The 21,487-nt window shown below is 31.9% G+C and overlaps 2 protein-coding genes across 2 annotated transcripts in view; both read right to left on the minus strand.

The window, feature by feature from the left end:
• Nucleotides 1-307: 307 nt before the first annotated feature.
• Nucleotides 308-16,081, minus strand: LOC130442604 (transmembrane protein 272-like). The gene is made up of 4 exons (XM_056776876.1): nt 15,826-16,081; nt 2,303-2,425; nt 2,149-2,253; nt 308-671 (listed from the first exon to the last, which is right to left on the minus strand). Exons 1-4 carry the CDS (start codon nt 15,965-15,967, stop codon nt 490-492), a joined length of 552 nt encoding a protein of 183 aa, XP_056632854.1. The 5' UTR covers nt 15,968-16,081; the 3' UTR covers nt 308-489.
• A 2,253-nt stretch (nt 16,082-18,334) lies between these two features.
• Nucleotides 18,335-21,487, minus strand: part of LOC130442603 (uncharacterized) — a 42,035-nt gene continuing 38,882 nt past the window's right edge. The window contains exon 4 of the mRNA XM_056776874.1: nt 18,335-18,771. Coding sequence (XP_056632852.1) covers nt 18,518-18,771 — 254 coding nt within the window. The 3' untranslated portion in view covers nt 18,335-18,517. The remainder of the gene's footprint in view (nt 18,772-21,487) is intronic.

Genomic DNA, 21,487 nt, shown 5'->3' on the forward strand with positions numbered 1-21,487 from the left:
GTTATTGTTCGTTGCTATGGTAACGCAATATTTTGTTTATGCATGAATCTTCGTATTATTAAAAATTTTACAAACCTGCTTTTGAGCTCTAGTTTTATTACCACAACCAATCCTATGATGCTTATAATTAAGAAGGGGTGTTGGAGAGGGATAATATTTTGATAGTGTGAATTGTCAATTTAAGTATAAAAATTCCATATATATATATATATATATATATATATATATATATATATATATATATATATATATATATATGGAGGTTAAGAGGATAAGAGGTTAATTTATATTAAAAACTCGGTGTATAGAGCTTAGTTTTCTCTTTGCTAAAAAATAGCTAAAGGAACGAACTATAATAGAATTTATTAAAACCAGCAACTGTGAGATGTGTATAAAAAGAAATCAAAAATTAATAAAACATTCAAAGTATTAACATGTTTGGGATATTATTGTTGATCGGACATATCAAGGTTTTAAAAAGATTCTTAGTCAACATTTTTTAAAATCTTCATTCATTAATAAATAACAGCCTGATAACATTATGAAAATTCCTAACAAAGTGTATTGAAAAGTGAGTATCCAAAATGATAGCAGATAAGCTGTTCTATTGCAGTAGATTCCTAAATCAGGGTCATAATTTGGTTGATATTCTTTGTATACCACATATGTGCCTGAAATAAAGAAACATAAGTTAACTCATTTTCTAGATATACTGTATAACCATCGAGAAAAAAATTTGTATTCAAAAGGTTGTCTGAAAATTTCCGTCCTAACAAAGAAACAAGACATTTTTTTCCATAATCATTTTGATTTTTTAACATAGTCTCCTTTAAGTTACTCTTAGTTCTGTCATGTTCTAACCTTTTGAACCCAATAAAAGTTTAGTATAATAGCCTTTTTCCTCCAAATCAGAATTTATGTATGCAAGTGAAACTTTAAGGTTAGGTAACAGAAAAACGTCGCTGGTGGCAGATCTGGTTAATTCGGTGGATGATCAACCAATTCGACGTGTTATTCGTCAATTGTCCTTGTGAAAAAGCACTTATTTTCTACAAGTCGCTTCTTTGCAATTTCTGCGTTTATTCTATCAAACTATTATGCGTTAGTTAGTTAGCCATGGTCAGTTAGTTAGTAGTCTCTTTCATTGTTATACCTTTTTAAAAAAAGTAGATTAATATGATCCCATGAGTATCCAAAAAAAACGACAGCTAGAACTTAGTTAGGAATCGACGCATTCGAGTCATTTTGCTTAAACCGCATCATTAAGGCTTTGCTAATCACATTTTGGCAAACGAATAAGCGGTTTTTACATCAGCTTTGCTGTCTGAGCATATTGAGATTACTGTGTTCTTATGGCGTGTACCAGGTAGTACCATTATTTAGTATTGCGGGTTTGGAGTTCCCAGTCCACTTTTCTCTCAGTTTCAGTAGTGTGTACCTATAGACCAATTTGGTCAGTGCCCATCAGAAGACTCGCAAGGCGCTGAAGTTTGATCATTTGCGTGATAGTTTTTACTTTCTTCATATCGTATCTGTAAGAGGATTAACCATCGAACTGTATATCCGGTGAGAGATCTTCGGTGAAAGACCTCATGAAAACCCCGCCGAAAAGCCATTCCGCATGCCGAGATATTGCTTCGTTTTGGCATTCGCGTGTTTGTATCAGAGCAGTTCGGGATCCAAAGTAAGATCTAGAATCTAGATATTCCACCGCTCTAGAGTACGTAAGACTCACGCCTCCCAATGTTCTGATTTGTAGAGTGCCAATGTTGCTCCTTCTAGCGAAAAGAAGAAACTCGAGTATTTTTAATCGATAGCCATTCAGATTACACCACTCAAGTCGTTAGCATAGCCCTGAGTCATATGATTTGATTATGTGTTTCATGTCACAATCTCCCTCCTCTCTCTCTATCTCTCTCTCTCTCTCTCTCTCTCTATATATATATATATATATATATATATATATATATATATATATACTTAAATTTAACACGTATACTTTTACTCCATTCTGTTTCAAGACATCCAGAAACCTCTGAATGTAAATTTATGCGACTATCCAGCAATGAAACACTGGATGCAATGATTAAGTAGTTGTGAGTATTTGAAGTTATGACAAGTATAAGTTGATAACTGCAACGTACTAACCTACACCATGCCAAAATATATCCAATACCACTAATGCTATGGCAAAATTATATATAAATTTGTTATCAGTTTTGCTCAAAAATTTGGCCAATGCTCCTACAAAACCTGAAAAATATTTTTGTAGTTAAATGGATCCTAAAATTTTTTCATATACCTGCCACTATTAAGTAAATCGGTATAAGTCTGTTTACAGGACAACTGTTTAAGTTAATCCATCCTGTAGTGAACATCGTAAAGAATACGGCATAAAGTAAAACCAGCGATGCGTTGATTCCAGCTAAAAAATCAGAAGAATTTGTTTGTTTAGGCTCCCTGGCGTTCAAAACATAAAAATTATGTGATATTACTGAAACCAATGACTTTTTCAATAAAATAATAAACTCAATTATTTACGGTTACTTTTTAACATTACAGATTTATGACTAAATAAAGCCACTACTGTTAAGTCACGTTTGTAATTTAGGAAACGTGAAAAATTCTGTAAAAAAATGTACAAAGAAATGTTTTATATGTATTGTCGCATCAACTTCAAAGGTTATTAGCGACATGTGAGTTGTTCATAATTTATGATACATTTGAGTGTCTTTTAGATATTTGCTTAAGTTTGTGGTATTACAATTATTGTTAAGTAAAGAAATTATGGTGTTTGGAAAGTTGAAAGTTAGTCTTTCGTTTTTGTACTTTTGACAGTTCAACAATAAGTGTTTCACGTTTAGATTCTCTTTAGAAGTTTCACATATTGGTGTGTTTTCTTGGTTAAATAAATATGAGTATAAAATAGCCTTAAACGATCGATTTCTATTTGGACCGTATGATTTCAAAAACTGTTTTTCCATGGTTGGACGGATGGTTTTATAGATTTTAATATTGACTGTGATCTGTTCCACTCACTTTGCCACTTGCTTTGAACTTTTGTTTTGATTGTCCCTTTATAGTGGTTTGCTATCACTTCGCGTACAATTGTTGCTTCGTGGTTATCTACTACTTCTTTGGCACATTTGTCTGCTTTTTCGTTTCCTGGGATGCCTGTTTGTCATGGGATCCAAATAATTGATACGTTTGCCTTGGATTCGTGGATAAGGTGTAATTGGGTTTTAATATGGATACCTATTGGGTTTTTGGGAAAAGGTTGTATTGAGCTCATGGAGTCTGTAATTATGAATGTTCTATTATATTGATTTCTTTTAGCGATGTTTAGTGCCTGTACTACTACTATGGTATAGATTCCAGTGTGGACGCTATTGTGTGGAGATAGTTTAAATGTGTGTATTTCGTTCTCTACTGCTACTGCATGGTATTATTACTTCCCGTAAGAGTACGGAACAATTTTGTTATTAGAGAACTGTTTGCTTTTTCTTTTTCAAATCAGTTCATATTGACGTTGATGATGGGAATAGGAATTGTCCAAGGAGGGGGATATGTATGTTAATTCGAATGAAATCTGGTAATTCAAGTGCTAGGGTGTTTGTATATTGGCGAATTCTTTCATAGAACGGAATAGTTGTTTGTTTTCGAATAGGTGTTCAAAGCGATCTGTGTTAATTTTTTGGTTAACAGGGTTATTTTTATTTGACAGGACTGATATTGCACAGTTCATACTTAGTTGGATTCTTTGGAATCGGAGGGGTGATACTCCGTTGAGACAGTAAAGACTTTCAATCGGTTTTGTTCAAAATGCGCTTGTAGCGATTCCTAGTGCAGTGCTTTGCAATGGGTCAAGTTGTTTAATATATGTTTTCTCACATAATGCATTCTTGTTTGTTGGCCAACACTTCCTACATTTCATATTCTAGGTCTATCAGATTATCGGCTGTGCATCTATTTTTGGTGAAATCCACTTTGTTCTGGTATCAATAAATTATTATGTTCTAGTACTCAGAGCAGTCTACGATTGATATTTTTTTCCATGATTTTGTCTGTAAAGTATTTTAATGTTTTTTTTTTCATGAAAAATTGGATCAGAAATTTTTTGGACTCTATTTTTCATCTGTTTGATTAAATTAATTTCAGTGTTACTCATGTCTATCACGAAGGACACAATATGAATTATGAATCTGCCAAAGTTTTGACAACTGAAAAAAAAACTACAAAAAAAGTTTATTTTTAGAAACAATCTATATTGCCCAAAATGATCAATACATTAATGAGAAAACTGATTTAAATAACCTTAGTGTAATTTATACATATCTTTTAGATTTTGGAAAAACAAATTTTGTAAAAATTCAACGCCAACATTAACATTTGAGCAGTGTGAATCAAACTCGATTGTTTTTATTCGAGACACAAAACTGGTCGCTTCATAGCAAATCAACTGAAAACAACATAAACAATCATTATACCATCCCACCATAGATCCCCGACTCTCCTACTGATCCATTACTAAACAACAAAAACAAATAGTAAACAGCTCACTAAACGGAGTAAAACTAGAAGAATAACCAATAATAGATTATGCGTATACCTATCAACAAAAGAAGAAGAAGAAGACAAGCTCCTAACAAAATGCAATGGAATGATTGAAGTCAATAACGAAAATACAATCCATCATACATTATTCCTACCAATCCAGAACATGATATCCTATCCACAAACAATAATAAAAACGGAAAAAAACTGTTAGCATCAGCAGAGATTCATACGAATGCAGACACAATGAATTCAAAACGCACCCTATCTGACATCACTACTCCATCCTCACCTACACCACAAAAAAAGACACGTTTTGCAGACCAAACGAAGAAATAATAAACAAAAGTCAAGAAAGTAATAGATAACAAAACGGATACACAAAAAAGTAATTACAATAAATTAATGGAGTCCTACTACCATTATTCGGAAAAAAAATGCAAATATTAGGTTACGCAGAAACAGTTGATTTCTTCGAAAACGTAATAAGATCAAAAGACCCACTAAGTATATCAAAAATATGTACAGAAGACACAAATGCCTTTTTAAATCTCTTTTCAAACCTACATCCATATTATAGAAACAAAAGAATGAAAAACATTAGTACAAGGATCAGAATGGAATCTTCTCAGTAATAATGTCTAAGGCTGAATCAATTCTACTAGGCTAGTAGCGCAACCTAAAGTCAGTTCCTATGACACTGTTGTGAAATAAAATAGTGCGTACCTCCTTAAAACGTGTTTGTGCGTGTTTAAGTTTAAGACATATTTGTAACAGTATTTTGATTTGAATTGTTGCTTTTGTGTGTGATTTAGTAGTATGGAAAAGAAGCGAAAAACTGCTAGTGAATGCAGAGAATTCATTTGCAATGAAAGCATAGCTGTTCTCAAAGAATATAACATTATACGTCATTATGAAACAAAACATTTTCAAAATTACTCAAAATATACAGAAAATTTGCGGACAGAAAGATTCGAAGCTATGAAGCGCGGATTGAAATCGCAGCAATCTTCATTTACAAAACTCAAAACTGAACAAGAGGCTGCAGCTTTCAGTCAGCTTTCGTGTGGCTCCTGAAATTGCAACACGAGGAAATCCATTCATCAATGGAGAAATGATCAAAGAAAGCATAATTGCAGTAGCCGAGGAAATGTGCCCTGAAAAGGTAAATTTATTAAAAACTGTCAGTATGTCAGCAAACACTGTGGCTCGACGGGTAGAAAACATCGCTGAGTCAACGGATGTGTCAGATACTGCTCACGTGTTGATTTATATTCGAGGAGTAGATAAAAGCTATGAAGTGCATGAAGAACTTCTTAATATGTATCGTATTCATGGCACAACTACTGGTACAGATATTTTTAAAGGAGTTGAAATGCCCATTAATCAAAAGAGCCTTCGATGGAAAAACTTGAAATCTATTACAACTGATGGAGGCAAAAACATGAGTGGGAAAGATAAATGAGTGGTGTCTTGTGTCAAAGACTGTAGAAAATGACGGTGGTTCAAAACCATTAGTCTTACATTGTATCATTCATCAACAGTCTCTGTGCGGAAAATGTTTGCATATGTCTGAAGTTCTGAAGCTAGTCATATCAACTGTTAATTTTATCAGATCTTTTGGGCTGAATCACCGACAATTCCGACAATTTATTGAAGAGATTGGAGAAAATGACTTACCTTATCATACTGCCGTACGTTGGCTTAGTTGTGGGAAAGTCCTTCAGCGCTTTTTTGAACTTCGAGCAGTGATCGAAAGTTAGCATTCTATGTTGATTTGACAAAACATGTGAACAAACTGAATTTGAGATTGCAAGGAGAAAACCAGCATCTTCCTGATTTATACACTAATATCAAATTATTCCGTAAGAAATTGATACTGTTTCAATCACAACTACGAAGTAAATGTTTTTCACATTTTAAAACATGTGAAATATTCATCCACACCCCTGCGTCTGAGTTTCCTATCGATTTTACAATCGAAACTTTGAGTGCTTTGAAAATAAATTTTGATACTCGTTTCTCGGACTTTGATGCCATTGCGAATCAAATTAAGATTTTTCAGAATTTTATAAGAGTTTTCCACTGACACAATTTGATAATTTGCATAAATTTGCTCGTGGGCTGTTTTCTGTTTTTGATACTACTTATTTGCGTGAGAAGACCTTCTCCAAAATGAAGTACACAAAAAAAGTTTACAGATCTAAATTAATTGATAAGCATCTTAAATCTCTTTTAATAATTGGTACAAGTAAAATTAGTCCACAACTACAAACTATTGCCAGTGGAAAATCCCAATTACTTAAATCTTAAACTAAAAATTATGTTTTTATTCAAAATGTATAAAATATTAGTTGGATTCATTTCAATAATTTGTTAGTTATTATATACTGAAGTTGATTTTCTGCATATTACCTGTGTTTACTCATTACAATTCTGTGTTTCTTTATCTAACTTATCAAATAAACAATAACAATAAGCCCACAGCAATGTTATGAGTAGTTAGCCCATGACCATATCAATGTAGATGTCAGATTAATAATTATTCAACATAAAATTAGAATACTTCAGTAAACTAAATTTAATTTGCTATAAAAAATATGTTCTCCAAAAGGAGTATGCCAGCTCTCCGCGGGCCGGATGTGGCTCTAGGGCCGTAGTTTGGAGAGCCCTGCTATATGGAGATCAAATTACACTACCACTATATATATACATAATAAAATAATGCATCTAAATGCTCTTTAATTTAGGTGTCTTCTGTTTTAAAATTAGTTTTTTTTGATAATTTCTTAAAAAAAGATAAATTTTGACGTTTATATATATATATATATATATATATATATATATATTATATGTTATTTACGGTTAAATTGATTTCTGGGAACATATATTGCTACACTCTCAGATGCTTTCCCATTATATATACGGTTTTTATGGAAACAGGTATAGTTTTTTAAATTGTAATAATGCTGATTTTTGATAGTTGTTTCTTGTTAGCGCAGCGGTTCTAAAACTTTTTTAGTGACGGAACCCTTTTGGAAAGCGAAATACTTGACGGAACCCTACAATAAAACAATAGTCTCTAAAAGTATATTCTTTATTAATTAGCATAATAAACGTAGAATGTAACATATACTTATTACTTACTTACATAACAAGTATAATAATAGAAATAGAAGATATTAAAAAAGAAAAAAAAATAATTAATGGGAGGTATGAAACTGTTTTTTATTTTTCATTAATTGGTTGATATCAGGTTTGATAGAAGACAGTTGAAGTCTCATATCAGGTTCGGCGTCCAGTCTATTCCGGTATTTTGTTTTCGTGGCTGCATAGGTTGAGAATCCTGTTTCGCACAAATATGTTGTTGGAAATGGAAGAAGAATATTCAGAGCCATTTTGGCAAGCATTGGGTATTCATCACGGATTCTGCACCAATAATCGTTAAGAGATGTCGTTTTGAACAATGACTCCATACTTGTGTCTGATGACATTTCTAAAAGAGATTCATATATCTCATTTGACATACTTTCGGACTTTTGCAAGGTTGGTAAAAAAGGATTATGAATCCATGAATTCAGTTTCAATTTTATATTCTGTTCTTCGGGAAAATACTTCTCAAAAGATGCGCGCATCGAAGTGAGATATTGGACCAATTCTTCAAATACATCATCTTGAAACATTTCTGAGTCGTTAACGCTAACAAACTCACTGAGTAACGTAAAGCTTTCTATTTCTCTCTTACTAACGCAAATAATCCAAAAATCTAATTTTATTTTAAAGGCAGTTATTTTGTTACAGGCCTGGAACACTGTTGTCCGTTTACCTTGCAATGATAAATTTAATTCGTTCAGTTTTTGAAAGATATCCGCCATGAAAGACAGTCGGAACAACCAAGTTTTATCATACAAACGGTCTTTCAAATTAAAAGAAGTATTTGAAAGAAACATTTGTAACTCGGCTTTAAGTTCAAATAACCTTGTTAAAGTTTTACCCCGAGACAGCCATCGCACTTCTGTATGGAGCAGCAGTGTTTTATGTTTGCTACCATAATCTTCACACAATAATGAGAACAATCGGGATTGTAGTGGTCGTGATTTGATAAAATTAATAATTTTTACCGCTTCATCCATTACTAATTTTAGGTTTGACATTGCTAGTGTTTGTCTATGCAGGAGACAATGACTGGAACCACAATTAGGTGCTTTTTTTTGTATTCGTTTTGTATCCTGCTGTTTTACCCGTCATCGCCTTGGCCCCATCTGTACAAATGTCAATGCAATCGTTCCAACTGAGATTATTTTCTTCAAAAAATATATTTATTTTACTAAAAATTTCTTCTCCGGTAGTGTTTGTGGGCATCGGTGAACACATAAGCATGTCTTCTTCAAAAGAACTTTCATATGGATATCTCACGATAACCAACCAGATAGCCAGACCAGCGACATCAGTAGACTCATTCATTTGCAAGACGAATTGTGTTTTTTGTAGACGTGTAACTAGCTCTTGTTTGACGTAGCTTGCTAGATCATTAATTCGACGTGAAACAGTATCGTTTGATAGTGGCACAGTAGAAAGATGCTTTGCAGATTTTTCATCGAACATACATTTTGTTATGTCTAACACACATGGTTTCATTAAAATCTCAGCGATAGTGTGCGCTTCACCTTCTTGTGCAATGCGATAGCTAACTAAATATGATGCCTTTGTGACCTTTTCATTGATAGTTTGGGTTACTTGCATCATAGTTTTTTGACTTTCCAATAACTGTTCTTTTTTACGTACAAAAAATTCTCTATTCTTGTCTTTAGACTCGGAGTGTACAGTTTCTAAATGTCGGCGCAACTTGGAACTATTAGGAAGCAGTTTACTACATAACAGCATCGATAATTGCTGTACACTCCGCGCGTACTGCTTTTGAACATTCGACTTCGTTAGAAGATGTTGTTGCAACACGTTTAACGCCTTTAAGCCAACGTTCCATTCTTCTTTATTAATAATTACTTGTCAGGGTGGTGGGGTCAAATTAACGCACGATCGTTACTGAGTAGAAGAGTTTAGTCCAAAGAAGATATGTACAAAACTGATACAATCAGAATACAGCAGTAGAACAAAAAAAACTTCTTTTCTAGCAAATAGGTACTTATCGGTCCGAACGCTAATCGTCGACTGACTCGAGTGTCGAAGCGCGGTCGTCGCTTTTATAGTCGTAGCCTCGATCTCGAACATTCTTAAAAATACTCGAGTTGGCGCCTTCGATAAATAAAAAGCCGAAATAAAAATAGAAATACAAAAAATGCGGTGTAAACAATCTCGACTTGTTCTAAAGTTATATAGCCGAAAGTCGCTTGTTTACAACTATAGCGTCTAATCTCAGCGGCGGCTTTTATCAAAGTGACTGCGCGTTCACAAGTAGATATAGTAGATATCGGCGGTCGGTTTTCATCAAGACAAAGGCTAAAGCGGCTTGCGGATCTCAACGGTGAGACATAAAGCATAAATAAATCACCTTAAACTTAAGTATTAAGTCTATTCTTTTTATCTAGGCGCGTGCCGTCCTGATTAAATATTTGGGCTACTGTAAAGATATATTTTTTTAATCTTCTGACTCTCGTATTTTGTGCAGGGATCGGTGTAAGTAAAGAACTTGCAATAGGTTTGCCATAAAGTTTTATTGAAGAGCGGCGTGATGTTAAACTCTCCTCGTAAAATGCACTGTTTCAAGTTAGAATGAAATTACTTTACTGTGCTGGGTGGCGACTGAGTTCTAAATTCTTGCGGAACCCCTACAGGGGTTTCGCGGAACCCTAGGGTTCCGCGGAACACACTTTGAGTATGGCGGTGTTAGCGTATTATGCTGGGTGATAGTTCAAGGAATAAGTTTTTAAGCATTTCAAATTTTTTATAGAATCCTCTTAGATTCCACTGTAGAATTGATTCAGCCTTAGACATTATTACTGAGAAGATTCGATTGACGTTTCGGAGTAATCTTCGATTTCTTGTGCGATGGATGATGGGTGTAGGTTTAGTTGTTCCATAATTTTTTTTCTGATCCTTGTACTAATGTTTTTCATTCTTTTGTTTCTATAATATGGATGTAGGTTTGAAAAGAGATTTAAAAAGCCATTTGTGTCTTCTGTACATATTTTTGATATACTTAGTGGGTCTTTTGATCTTATTACGTTTTCGAAGAAATCAACTGTTTCTGCGTAACCTAAAATTTGCATTTCTTTTCCGAATAATGGTAGTAGTGACTCCATTAATTTATTGTAATTACTTTTTTGTGTATCCGTTTTGTTATCTATTACTTTCTTGACTTTTGTTTATTATTTCTTCGTTTGGTCTGCAAAACGTGTCTTTTTTTGTGGTGTAGGTGAGGATGGAGTAGTGATGTCAGATAGGGTGCGTTTTGAATTCATTGTGTCTGCATTCGTATGAATCTCTGCTGATGCTAACAGTTTTTTTCCGTTTTTATTATTGTTTGTGGACAGGATATCATGTTCTGGATTGGTAGGAGTAATGTATGATGGATTGTATTTTGTTTGGTTGTTTATATATGTTGGATTAGTTGAGGTCGAGTTAGAGGTCAGTGGTGTGTTGGTTGTTTGATTGGAGATGTTTTTTGAGCTTGACGTTCTAGATTGTATTTTTGATGGTATTTTATTAAGTGTGATGTTCATGAGATGTGATATCATGAGATTCGATATGGTGTGTTTTCGAGGTTGATAAGAATTGAGGTTGACAAGTGAAGGCCTAATTGATTAAGTTCTTGTTCGATAATTTGAGATATAGTTGGACAAACGTTGAACTACGTACAGGAAAAATTTCGTTATTGACTTCAATCATTCCATTGCATTTTGTTAGGAGTTCGTCTTCTTCTTCTTCTTTTGTTGATAGGTATACGCATAATCTATTATTGGTTATTCTTCTAGTTTTACTCCGTTTAGTGAGCTGTTTACTATTGCTTGTTGTTTTGTTGGAAATTTTTTTTGCTTTGTAATGGATCAATAGGATAGTCGGGGATGTTTGGTGGGATGGTATAATGATTGTTTATGTTGTTTTCAGTTGATTTGCTATCAAGCGACCAGTTTTGTGTCTCGAATAAAAACAATCAAGTTTGATTCACACTGCTCAAATGTTAAATTCATTGTTTGTTATGTGTTATGATGAATTAAGATGAGGTTGTCGATTTGCATTAGTGTTTGTAGTTTTTTACTGAAAACTATGTTTGCACTTATGAAAATGGTTTGTAGACGAGAGCTGATTTTTATACTACTTTCCGGTATTTTACCAGGGCCGTCACCAATCGCAAAAAATATATGAAAACAAAACAATTCAGAATATAGCTATTGAAATAAAATTCAAGGAGCGCTGATCAATATACGAGTAAGGAGATTTTTAATCTATTATCTGTACACACTTTAACCAGTAAGTGTCCAGTTTCTTCAAAACATTCAATAAATAATGCGTCCTGCAAAAACTCGTTTGTTTGCTATCAACTCTTATTTTGTCTGAAATCGTTTTCCACCACATTTTTTAAGCTTGTAGAGTGTAACGCAATTCTGTGGACGAATTAGCATACACATTATCATGATAGAACAAAACTCTTTTATTCAACAAATGCACTTTTTTTTTCTAGAGAGCATGTTACCGGAACGAGGTCATCGTTTCGACTGCATTTTTATTTCTATAGTATAACAATCTACCAAAGAAGTTCCATTTTATATGAAGTGATATTGATTATAAAATTATGGTTATATAAATATGCTTAGTTCTAAAAGCAGACTACATAACATTTCTTCGGTTTCTTATCTTGTTTATTCACATAAAAAATACTGTTTAATTAATACTAGAAATTATTTTCTTTGCAAATATACCAACAAGAAGAGTCTAATATATATGCCGGGTTTATGTAAAATTTTGATAAATGACATCAGAAACATGGCAGCGGAGGTTTCAAATCGCCCCTTTTAGTAGAGAATAAAACAAAAGCAATTAATTTTAAGTTTGCCAAAACGTTACAAACACATTCTAAGTTCTATATTTATGAGGGTTATAAGCATATACAGTACTTTATTACAATCATTATTGTAATCAAAAATTAGATATTTAAGTACTCGTTCCGATATCATGCCGCATGGCTATCTTATCCTCATTTTTCAAATAGCTATGTAACATTCATTAAAAAAGACACAATAAAAAACATAATAATTCATATAAACATCTTACTCTGTTATAATCATACTTGTTTTTAGTAAACTGAATGAGAATTGATTACCGTAGATTCTAAATAGCAGAATTGAAGAACAATACTGTTTTCTAGTAAACGTTTTTCGTTTTAACAGTATTTTCTTATTCTAATACCTAACCATCATTATATTACTCTGGTATTTCTGGCATACACACCGATTGTTTTCTTGTTTTATCTTTTATCTCTTGTTACATATATTTATTTTAATTTTAATAAGCCATATTTTTTTGATATTTACTTGAATAATAACTAAATACAGACACATTTCAAATTATTGCTAAGCTACCTCAACTTCATAATAAAACGTTGAAGAGGTTTGTGGAAGAAGCAACAAATTCCACATCCTGAAACAACCATGTCTCAAATATGTTGCATCGGAGACATGTCTGGCAATCTTGATAGTCAAGGCTAACGATTAATTGATTTGATTGAACAGACAAAAAAGGTCATGTATGGTATGAAGGTATGAAATGATTTGACAACAAGAAGTTGAACGTACTACCGGATTAGAAATTTCTACCGAAATTAATATCACTCTATAATATAATTCTTACAGCCTACAGTTGGTGCATTCCACTAAGAGTATTTTTAAAACAACGCAAATTGCAACTATGAGAATCTATTTCATTATTTGATGTGATATGGGATATTATAAGTCCTATTGAAGCATTCTCGTGACGCACCTAACCTAACCTAACCAAATATTTTATTCTCACCGCAGAAGATATTTTGATTTTACTTCAATGTAAATCAGTTATCACATCTTCGTTAATATATATCTAACGCTCAAAACGCGTCATAAGCTCTGAACTAAGTGGAACGGGAAATATCGTGGTCGTGATTGTCGTGAGTGCTTAGTGGAATACACTGATTGTGGTGCAACGTTTCCTATCAAATTCCGATTCCTGTGTTTCTTCACGTAGCCTTCTCATCTTCATCGATGATGATCTAATTTCAGTTAAATTCTCTCTTTACACCAGAGTAGACGCTATGACGATGGTTTTCTGTGAGGGAGAGAACCCAGAATAGACGGTAGAAAAAATATTAAAACATCATATTCGAATGTAAGGCATACAAATTATCCTCTGAGAGCGAAAAACCTAATTCGACAGTCTTTTGGTTTTATAGTTTCTCTACAAAGTCCAGAACTACGAACTTTGACACTGCAGTATAGTTCATAGGGATTTATTGGTCGTAATAGAAATTTCTTCTATCAATTGAATAGTTTCACATAACCCAATAATTCGACTTCTCTCTCGAAGACATTAGGACTCCTGGGAAACTCCGTGTATTTCATTTACTCAAAAAAATTCTCGTAACAATTTCACTAATTTTAATTAGTGAAAGTGGAGTATACAGAATTTATAATTAATGTTGCAAAGGTGTATTCTAAGTGTCAACTAGTAATATTATCAATTCTCAGTGATATGCAGCATATGTTTCATTCCTGCCCTACTTTCTACTGGTTCTGTAAGTTAAGTATAGAAATTTCTTAATCTCTACCGAACAATAAAAAATAATTATGATTTAATATAAAAAAATATATAAGCAAAAGTCTGTTTTTTGTATTTTACTGAAAAGATTACTATGTGCTTCTGAATGTTGATATGAAATTATGAAACTCAATTATCAGAATTAACTACTTCTGCATCTTTAGCCTAATTTAGACACGGCTAGTAATTAGTAGACTATCGAGTAACTTACTGCATGTGTACAGTAAAAATTAGTGTATTAGTTTAGTACAGTAGATAGATCCGATTTTATTTATCCCACCAGCTAACTACTAAACTGCCACTGAATCAAGTCTAAAAGAGCGTGTTTAGACTAGCGAAATAGTCAATAACACAGAATACAACAATGTCACGCAGGTGAAAAGATATAACATTTAAGTTTGTCAATGAGTATTTGTAATACAAGGTATTGTGGACAAGGAAAAGTAATTGAACGAAGTTTTCGACATTCTTAGCACATTAAAGTATTCTGAAAGATCTTTTATCTATAGTTTTTCCAAAATTACATTTTAAACTTCTAACGACTCTTTTCTACTTATCCACTTTCTGACCCAAAAGCGCTTTGATTTTTTAGATAATTCTTCTCGAATCCTTGTCAAAATTTTACTCATAGCTTTATTCAATTGTTCTCTTTGCCTATCCAGTTTGATGCCACTATTTGACGCTACCACTAAACTAATCTGAAGGAGAAATAATTACTGAATACTCCTTACTCGACTAAATTACTCGCTACTTGTAGCCGTTTTAGAAAGAGGCTTTAGGTAGAAAAGGTAGCGGTTAAGTAAGTTTAAAACTTAATATTTACGATCATTCGCCGCTACTGATTATATATGTTACCGGCCAAACCAGATTTCAGGACAAACTAGTTTTGCCTAGGCTAAACTAGTAGGACCTAGTCTAAGCATTATAGTATATCTAGAAAGTCAAAATAAATAAATGAACTGAATAAAATACCCCGTAATTGGAAAAATGATCATTTTTATCAAAACAATGATTCGTCGTTAATAACTATGAATAAATGGGTAATACAAACAATCATACTATAACAAATAATAAACGTTTTTCTAATACAAGCAATAATCATGTCTCAATTTTTAAATATGTTATTTATTTTTACATGGAGTCCTTTGGTGGCACTTAGAATTGCAGAGGATCATTGCCTAACCTAACCTAACCTCATTGATTATTTTGACTTTCTAGATATACTATAATGTTTAGACTAGAACGTACTAGTCTAAATAATAATATATAATAGTTAATCCTATCGCGTATAGGAAGAACTAGTTTAGTCTAGGCAAAACTAGTTTATCCTGAAATCGGACTTGACCGGAAACATACAGATTATTAAATTACCCCACCCATAGGAAGGTTCTATCTAACACATTCACTTACATAGCAAAATAATTTAATTTATATGTTAAAGAAAACCCATGTGTGGTATGTAATTTAAAATAAATATGAAGTTATGAGTTATTGTAATTGATTTTAAATTGAGTAATTAGTACTTACGAGGTGCTTTTTCTTTAGCTTTTTCTAATGGTTCATTATCTTCTTCGACTTCTAAAATTTTTATATTTTCTCCTTTTTCAACATCGTTGCAGGATGCAGAACTACTTGGCGTTGGTGGTGTCTTTTCTCCATCTTCTGCCATGTCAAAAATCTCGAAAATATTCTCACATTGAACACATTTTTAATTTTAATATATATTTACCCAGTCCCAGACATGTGCTCATTTTTAATATAATGTGCAATTTGTAACCGAAATAACTATTTGTGATTTTGCCAAGACACTAGCAATAGTTATTTTTAGTTTTGTTTGCATGAAACTATTCGTCAAAATAATTGCTCAATTAACTTCATGTAATAAAAATGATTGATAGAACATTGTTTTCTCGTTTTAATGTGTAAATATGCAACGTAATATTTTTCCAAGATGATTATATATAAATTAAATTCTGTTTTGATCTAAATTTGATTAAGGAAAAATAATTCTAAAATTTTAAATTTAAATAAATAATTTTCATTTTAGAATGAATTCGTTGTCACAAAAATTATTTTGTTATTTATTATCAAGACATGATTAAAATTTATTATCCTATTAACATCTTTAGATTCAACAGTAGTACTACTCCTTGACGCACATCTACGATGTTCAATGTACCTAGTCCATTGACAAAAGTTACAAAAATATGCCCCAACCTTGCATTTATCATAGGCAATTCATTTCATGCATTGAGGACGGTATGTAAATTTTAAAACAGGGTTGTGGGGTTGCAACATTTGGGAAAAATCCACCACCTTGAAAAAGAGGTTAAACAGTTTTTGCAAAAAACAATGAAACTATCTCTCACGTAAAAAAATAGCATTGTTATGTTGTCAAAACGATTTCACTTCTTTTCTGAAGATGGTGGAGTTTCCCAAGGGCTATAACCCTACAAACTTGAGCTTAAGCTTTTAACAATCCCATTATGCATCAGAAAAAATTACTGACTTTTACTTTTTACTTTTAGTTATTGTTTAAAAATTGTTTGTAGTGATTTTTATTAGATTCTGTTTTCGTTGTTTGGTGTTTTTCGTTATGTCATTATGGTTGTGTTATTTTTGATAAAATTTGTACTTTCACTGAAAACTTAATAAAAGTGTGACAACATTGTCGCATATATCGGTTCTGTTGGCTATTTATATCGTTTAAAAATTATTTATTTAATTAAAAAAATATGTTATATGTGCAATATTGAATACGAATTCCTAAATTGAGTTTTCCACAGTTGGTCCTGGAATATCTAAGTTTAGCTAATTCCAGTCAAATTCTTAATGGTAGTGTACTGAAGCATGAGATAATTCAAGAATCTCAAATAAGCTGTGTGAACACTATAGCCAATTGAACTCTAACCTTTTAACCTGACACTAGAACCAAAAGAAATGATTTTTGGAATACGTGCAGTTTGAACACTCTACTTTGAGAAAAAAATTGTTCTGCAATCAAGCGGCATTAGAAACTGGGTAGAAAACCTGGAAAACATCGGAAAATTGGTATTTTGTTAACAACGTGGAAGGGATTGAAAATTTCGATACAATATGATACAAACGGGACTTTGTGTGAAAATCCTTCAACAATTGATATATACAGCAGTGAAGTGGCCTCCCAAGTGGTTTCTATTTGTTATTCAAAGCTGAAATAATTGTGTTTAATAAATAAACAATGTAATTCTACTAATTTTTTATATTATTTTACTGAATTATTTCGGAAAGCACAGTTTGTTTCAAGATTCTGAACCTGCTTTTTCTCAGCGACCTCAGTTTTATTTTGAAATCCTATGCAACGATTTCTCACACGGTGAGGCAACAGGGAAGTCCGCGGGGGTCGCATTAAATAAAGATATTGTTGAATTAACATATATTTGTTCATTCTGGTTTCTACTAGTATTTTTTTCCTGCTTTTTCAGTTATTCCAGTTCGAAAATTCCAATTTCTTATAAACTTCACTCGGTCTATATGATTTCATCCTTTCTCCCACGTTTAAGAAATTTATTTCAATTGATGTGGAACTATAGGTAATAAAAGATTATGATGTTAGGTCATAAATAGATAATTCGAACTGTCATAGTTGTTTTCAGAGCCGGGGAACGAATTCATGAAAATCAATTGTGTATAAACGAAAAATCAACTTTATAATATTATGAGAATCTGATTTCAGTCTACTCAAATCACGAACCCACACAATTAGAGACCAATTAACTCAGCTTTTTGTGAAAATTTTCACGCTCTAAATACTCATTTCTATACATTGTATCAAAGTTCTCAATCCCTGCCACATTATTGATGAAATACCAATTTTTTTTAAAAGTACTCTTCCAAACTACATGTGTGCCAAAAATCATTACTAGCGTCTGGACTAATAAACGAAATTACGAATTGATATATTTATTGAAGAGTCAAATACAATAATATGGAACAAGAGTGATCAATGAAATAAAAAAAATGACATATCTATATATTCAAGAAAAAAAATGTACAATAACAGTTTTCAAATCTATAATTAAATATCAACATAAACATATAAATGTAATGTGAATTTAAATATCAGCTGCTTCCATTATTAAAACTGCAAACTCATGTATCTAATCAAATTAATGATCTCTCATCATTATAAACTCAGCCATTTGAAGAACAGAGCATAAAATTATGTTGCTGTCACTTGTTAAGCCACACTTCCTCCATTTGTTGCATTACCTGTACGTGCGTTACCCGATTCTGCATCATCGTTTCTGCTAAGAGCGCATCCCAAGCAACAAATACAACATAAGAAAAACAAAAATCCAGCTAGAGCTACAAAAGCGATTGATAATATGATAGTGATATAAACGAAGGCGAGCATGTAGGTACTCTTTCTGCAATATCCTAAAGTACCTGGGACGTAGCTCGGAGGATATTCTTTGTAAACCCAGTAGGCTCCTGAAAATAAAAAAGAAATCGATGCCATATTAGATTTTTCATGTTTTAAAGACAAATTGAGATCAAATAACATTTGTAACGTTACAAACTTCTTTTATATATGAAATTTTTTTGTTAAATGTAACAACGTAAGAAAAGAAATCACACTAATATTATAGCATTAGCCTTTAACCAACCAATGATAGTTTTTATTTGATGTGGAATCTCATGATAGACTTTTCGCGAGTTCTTGTCTTCTCTCAAATTTATGAAATGAAAAGTTATCAATTTTTGATCAATCTCTCAAAAATTATTAAGATAACTGATTTTGGGCCTCTTCTGTTTTTCAATAATTTTTGGAAAATAAAATTTGACGTTTCGACTTTTCTTGAAGTTTTTATCAAAATATGATATTGACACTGACAATTTGTGTATTTATATTAATCAATAGATCAACTACATCATAAACATTAAAATAAGAATAAAATCAAAATAGAAAATGTTCTAATGAGAAAAAAATAATTTTTCCTTAGTCCTTACATCTTAAATATGTAGCAGTACTTAATCGATCAAATTATTTGTAGTTTTATTAGAATTTACAAAATAGAGCTATAAATTTTACTTAAATTATTTAGATCTTTTTTATCATTTATAGCTTTTTCGTTTTTATGAATGTGAACCATTTCTAAAAATTGTCTTTTTCGTGTATTAGATTCCGTTCTAAGAATTTTTGAATCTTTATAATTGAATTTATGTTATTTCGATATTTCAAGTTTTATTTTTTTTATTGTATTAATGACCTTTTAGTCTATTTTCTAAATATTGAGAGGTCTGCCCTATGTAGACAGCGTCACAATTAGTACAAGGCACTTGATATATCATATTATTTCTTTTGTTTTTTGGTGTTTTAGATTTCAATTTAGTGAAATATTTGGATAATTTATTATGTCCTTTATGACGTATACTAATATCATATTTATTATCATATTTATTATATAATAATCTGATAGTTGTTGGGAAAGTCCTTGTACATATGGTAAATGTTTTATGTTTCGATGGTCCGTTTCTGTTTTATTTTTTAATTGATTGTTGTTTATCCTTTTCATGAATACGTTGTTTATCATTTTTTCCGGATAATTACTTTCTTTCAATGCAGTTTTTGCTTTTTGAATAGCTAAGCATCTAAATTCAGGATCTGATAGTTGGATAAATCTATCAGCCAAACTTATTATTACTGATCTTTTTTGTGACATAGGATGACATGAATTGAAGTTCAAATATCTCGATGACCAAGTTGGTTTCGTATACATGTTGGGAAAAAATATTTATATCAAGTTTGCTTAAGACACTTTCCTTGAGATCTTCCATTACCAACTGTGCTATAACACTTGAAATGGAAACCCCCATAGCACAACCATCAATTTGTTTGCATATTCTATTTTCATATTTGAAGTAGGTTATTGTTAGTGTGAGTTCTGTAGCTTTTATAAATTCGTCCTGAGGTATTTCTGTATAATCTTGAATTTTGTCCCACAATATATTTTTGGTAATAGGAATACTTGTATATAAAGAAACTACATCTAACGAAATAAATACATATTCGTCAGGAACCTTTTTATTTTTAATTTTTTTTTTGAAATCCCAAAATAAACTTAGATAAAACGTGATTTTGATATATATACTGCAGGCGACTATTTGTAAATTTTTTGCAATTTTGTAGAGGATATTTTCGTAATTTCGTAAGTTTGGCTTCAACTTCATATCTAAGATCAATGTTATGGTAGTATATATATATATATATATATATATATATATATATATATATATACCAAGGTGGATTCTTTGCTGACTAGTTAGAACAAAAAAATATATGGGAGTTCCAGCAAATTTTGGAATTTGTGTACTCTTTATTAAACTAAAAATCCAAGCTGTATGCAAGGAAAAAAGGTATAATTAAAGAAATTTGTGAAAGAAAAGAAATATTCATAGAAGCACTGTTAGTTGAAGGTATGTCAAACAATTTGATATCAGTAGGCAAATAATCATATCAATAATGATATGTCAGATATGAATCGTATCATTTTATCCAAAAATAATTCTATAGAGATGAAAATACTGCGAACGATCAAGGGAGTCACCCTCATGGACCGAATAGGGAGTGATGAAGAGTATTAAACTTGAGTACACAATGTACACACCATGAGAAAATAGAATATCAGAGAATGTATAGAACTCTTTTAGACAAAGTAATAACGAAATTTGCAGAAATCAACTTATCTAGAGAGCTTTTGGGTGAAGGAATAGAATGCTCAGCCAATGAACTACACAGGTCACCTATCGAAGCCAACACCGACTTTGATATGGTAGAAAAATAATGGCCTGTCAAAGTTAAGAATAGTTGGAAGTCAAGCGTGGGCAATAATTTCATCAAAACAAAATAAACTAGACAAACCTGCACAACTATGCATAATGGTAGGTAGAGCAGGATATAGATTATGGGATTTCAAAACAAATATGATCTTTTGTTCAAGAGATGTTAGGTTCAATGGAGAACAAATATATTATGACATTTTAATGAAAAACGAAAATATTGATAAAAAAGATATAATAACACAAATTGAAAAAGAAAAAGGAATAGAAGAAGGAGAAGACAGAATCGAGATTGAAATTTGTGATGAAAGTGAATCAAAGCACAGTAATGACGGATAGTTTTGACAATCTACAAGAAACTACACCA

This window comes from Diorhabda sublineata, chromosome 4 (genome assembly GCF_026230105.1).
Source record: "Diorhabda sublineata isolate icDioSubl1.1 chromosome 4, icDioSubl1.1, whole genome shotgun sequence".
In the NCBI taxonomy this organism is placed as follows: domain Eukaryota; kingdom Metazoa; phylum Arthropoda; class Insecta; order Coleoptera; family Chrysomelidae; genus Diorhabda; species Diorhabda sublineata.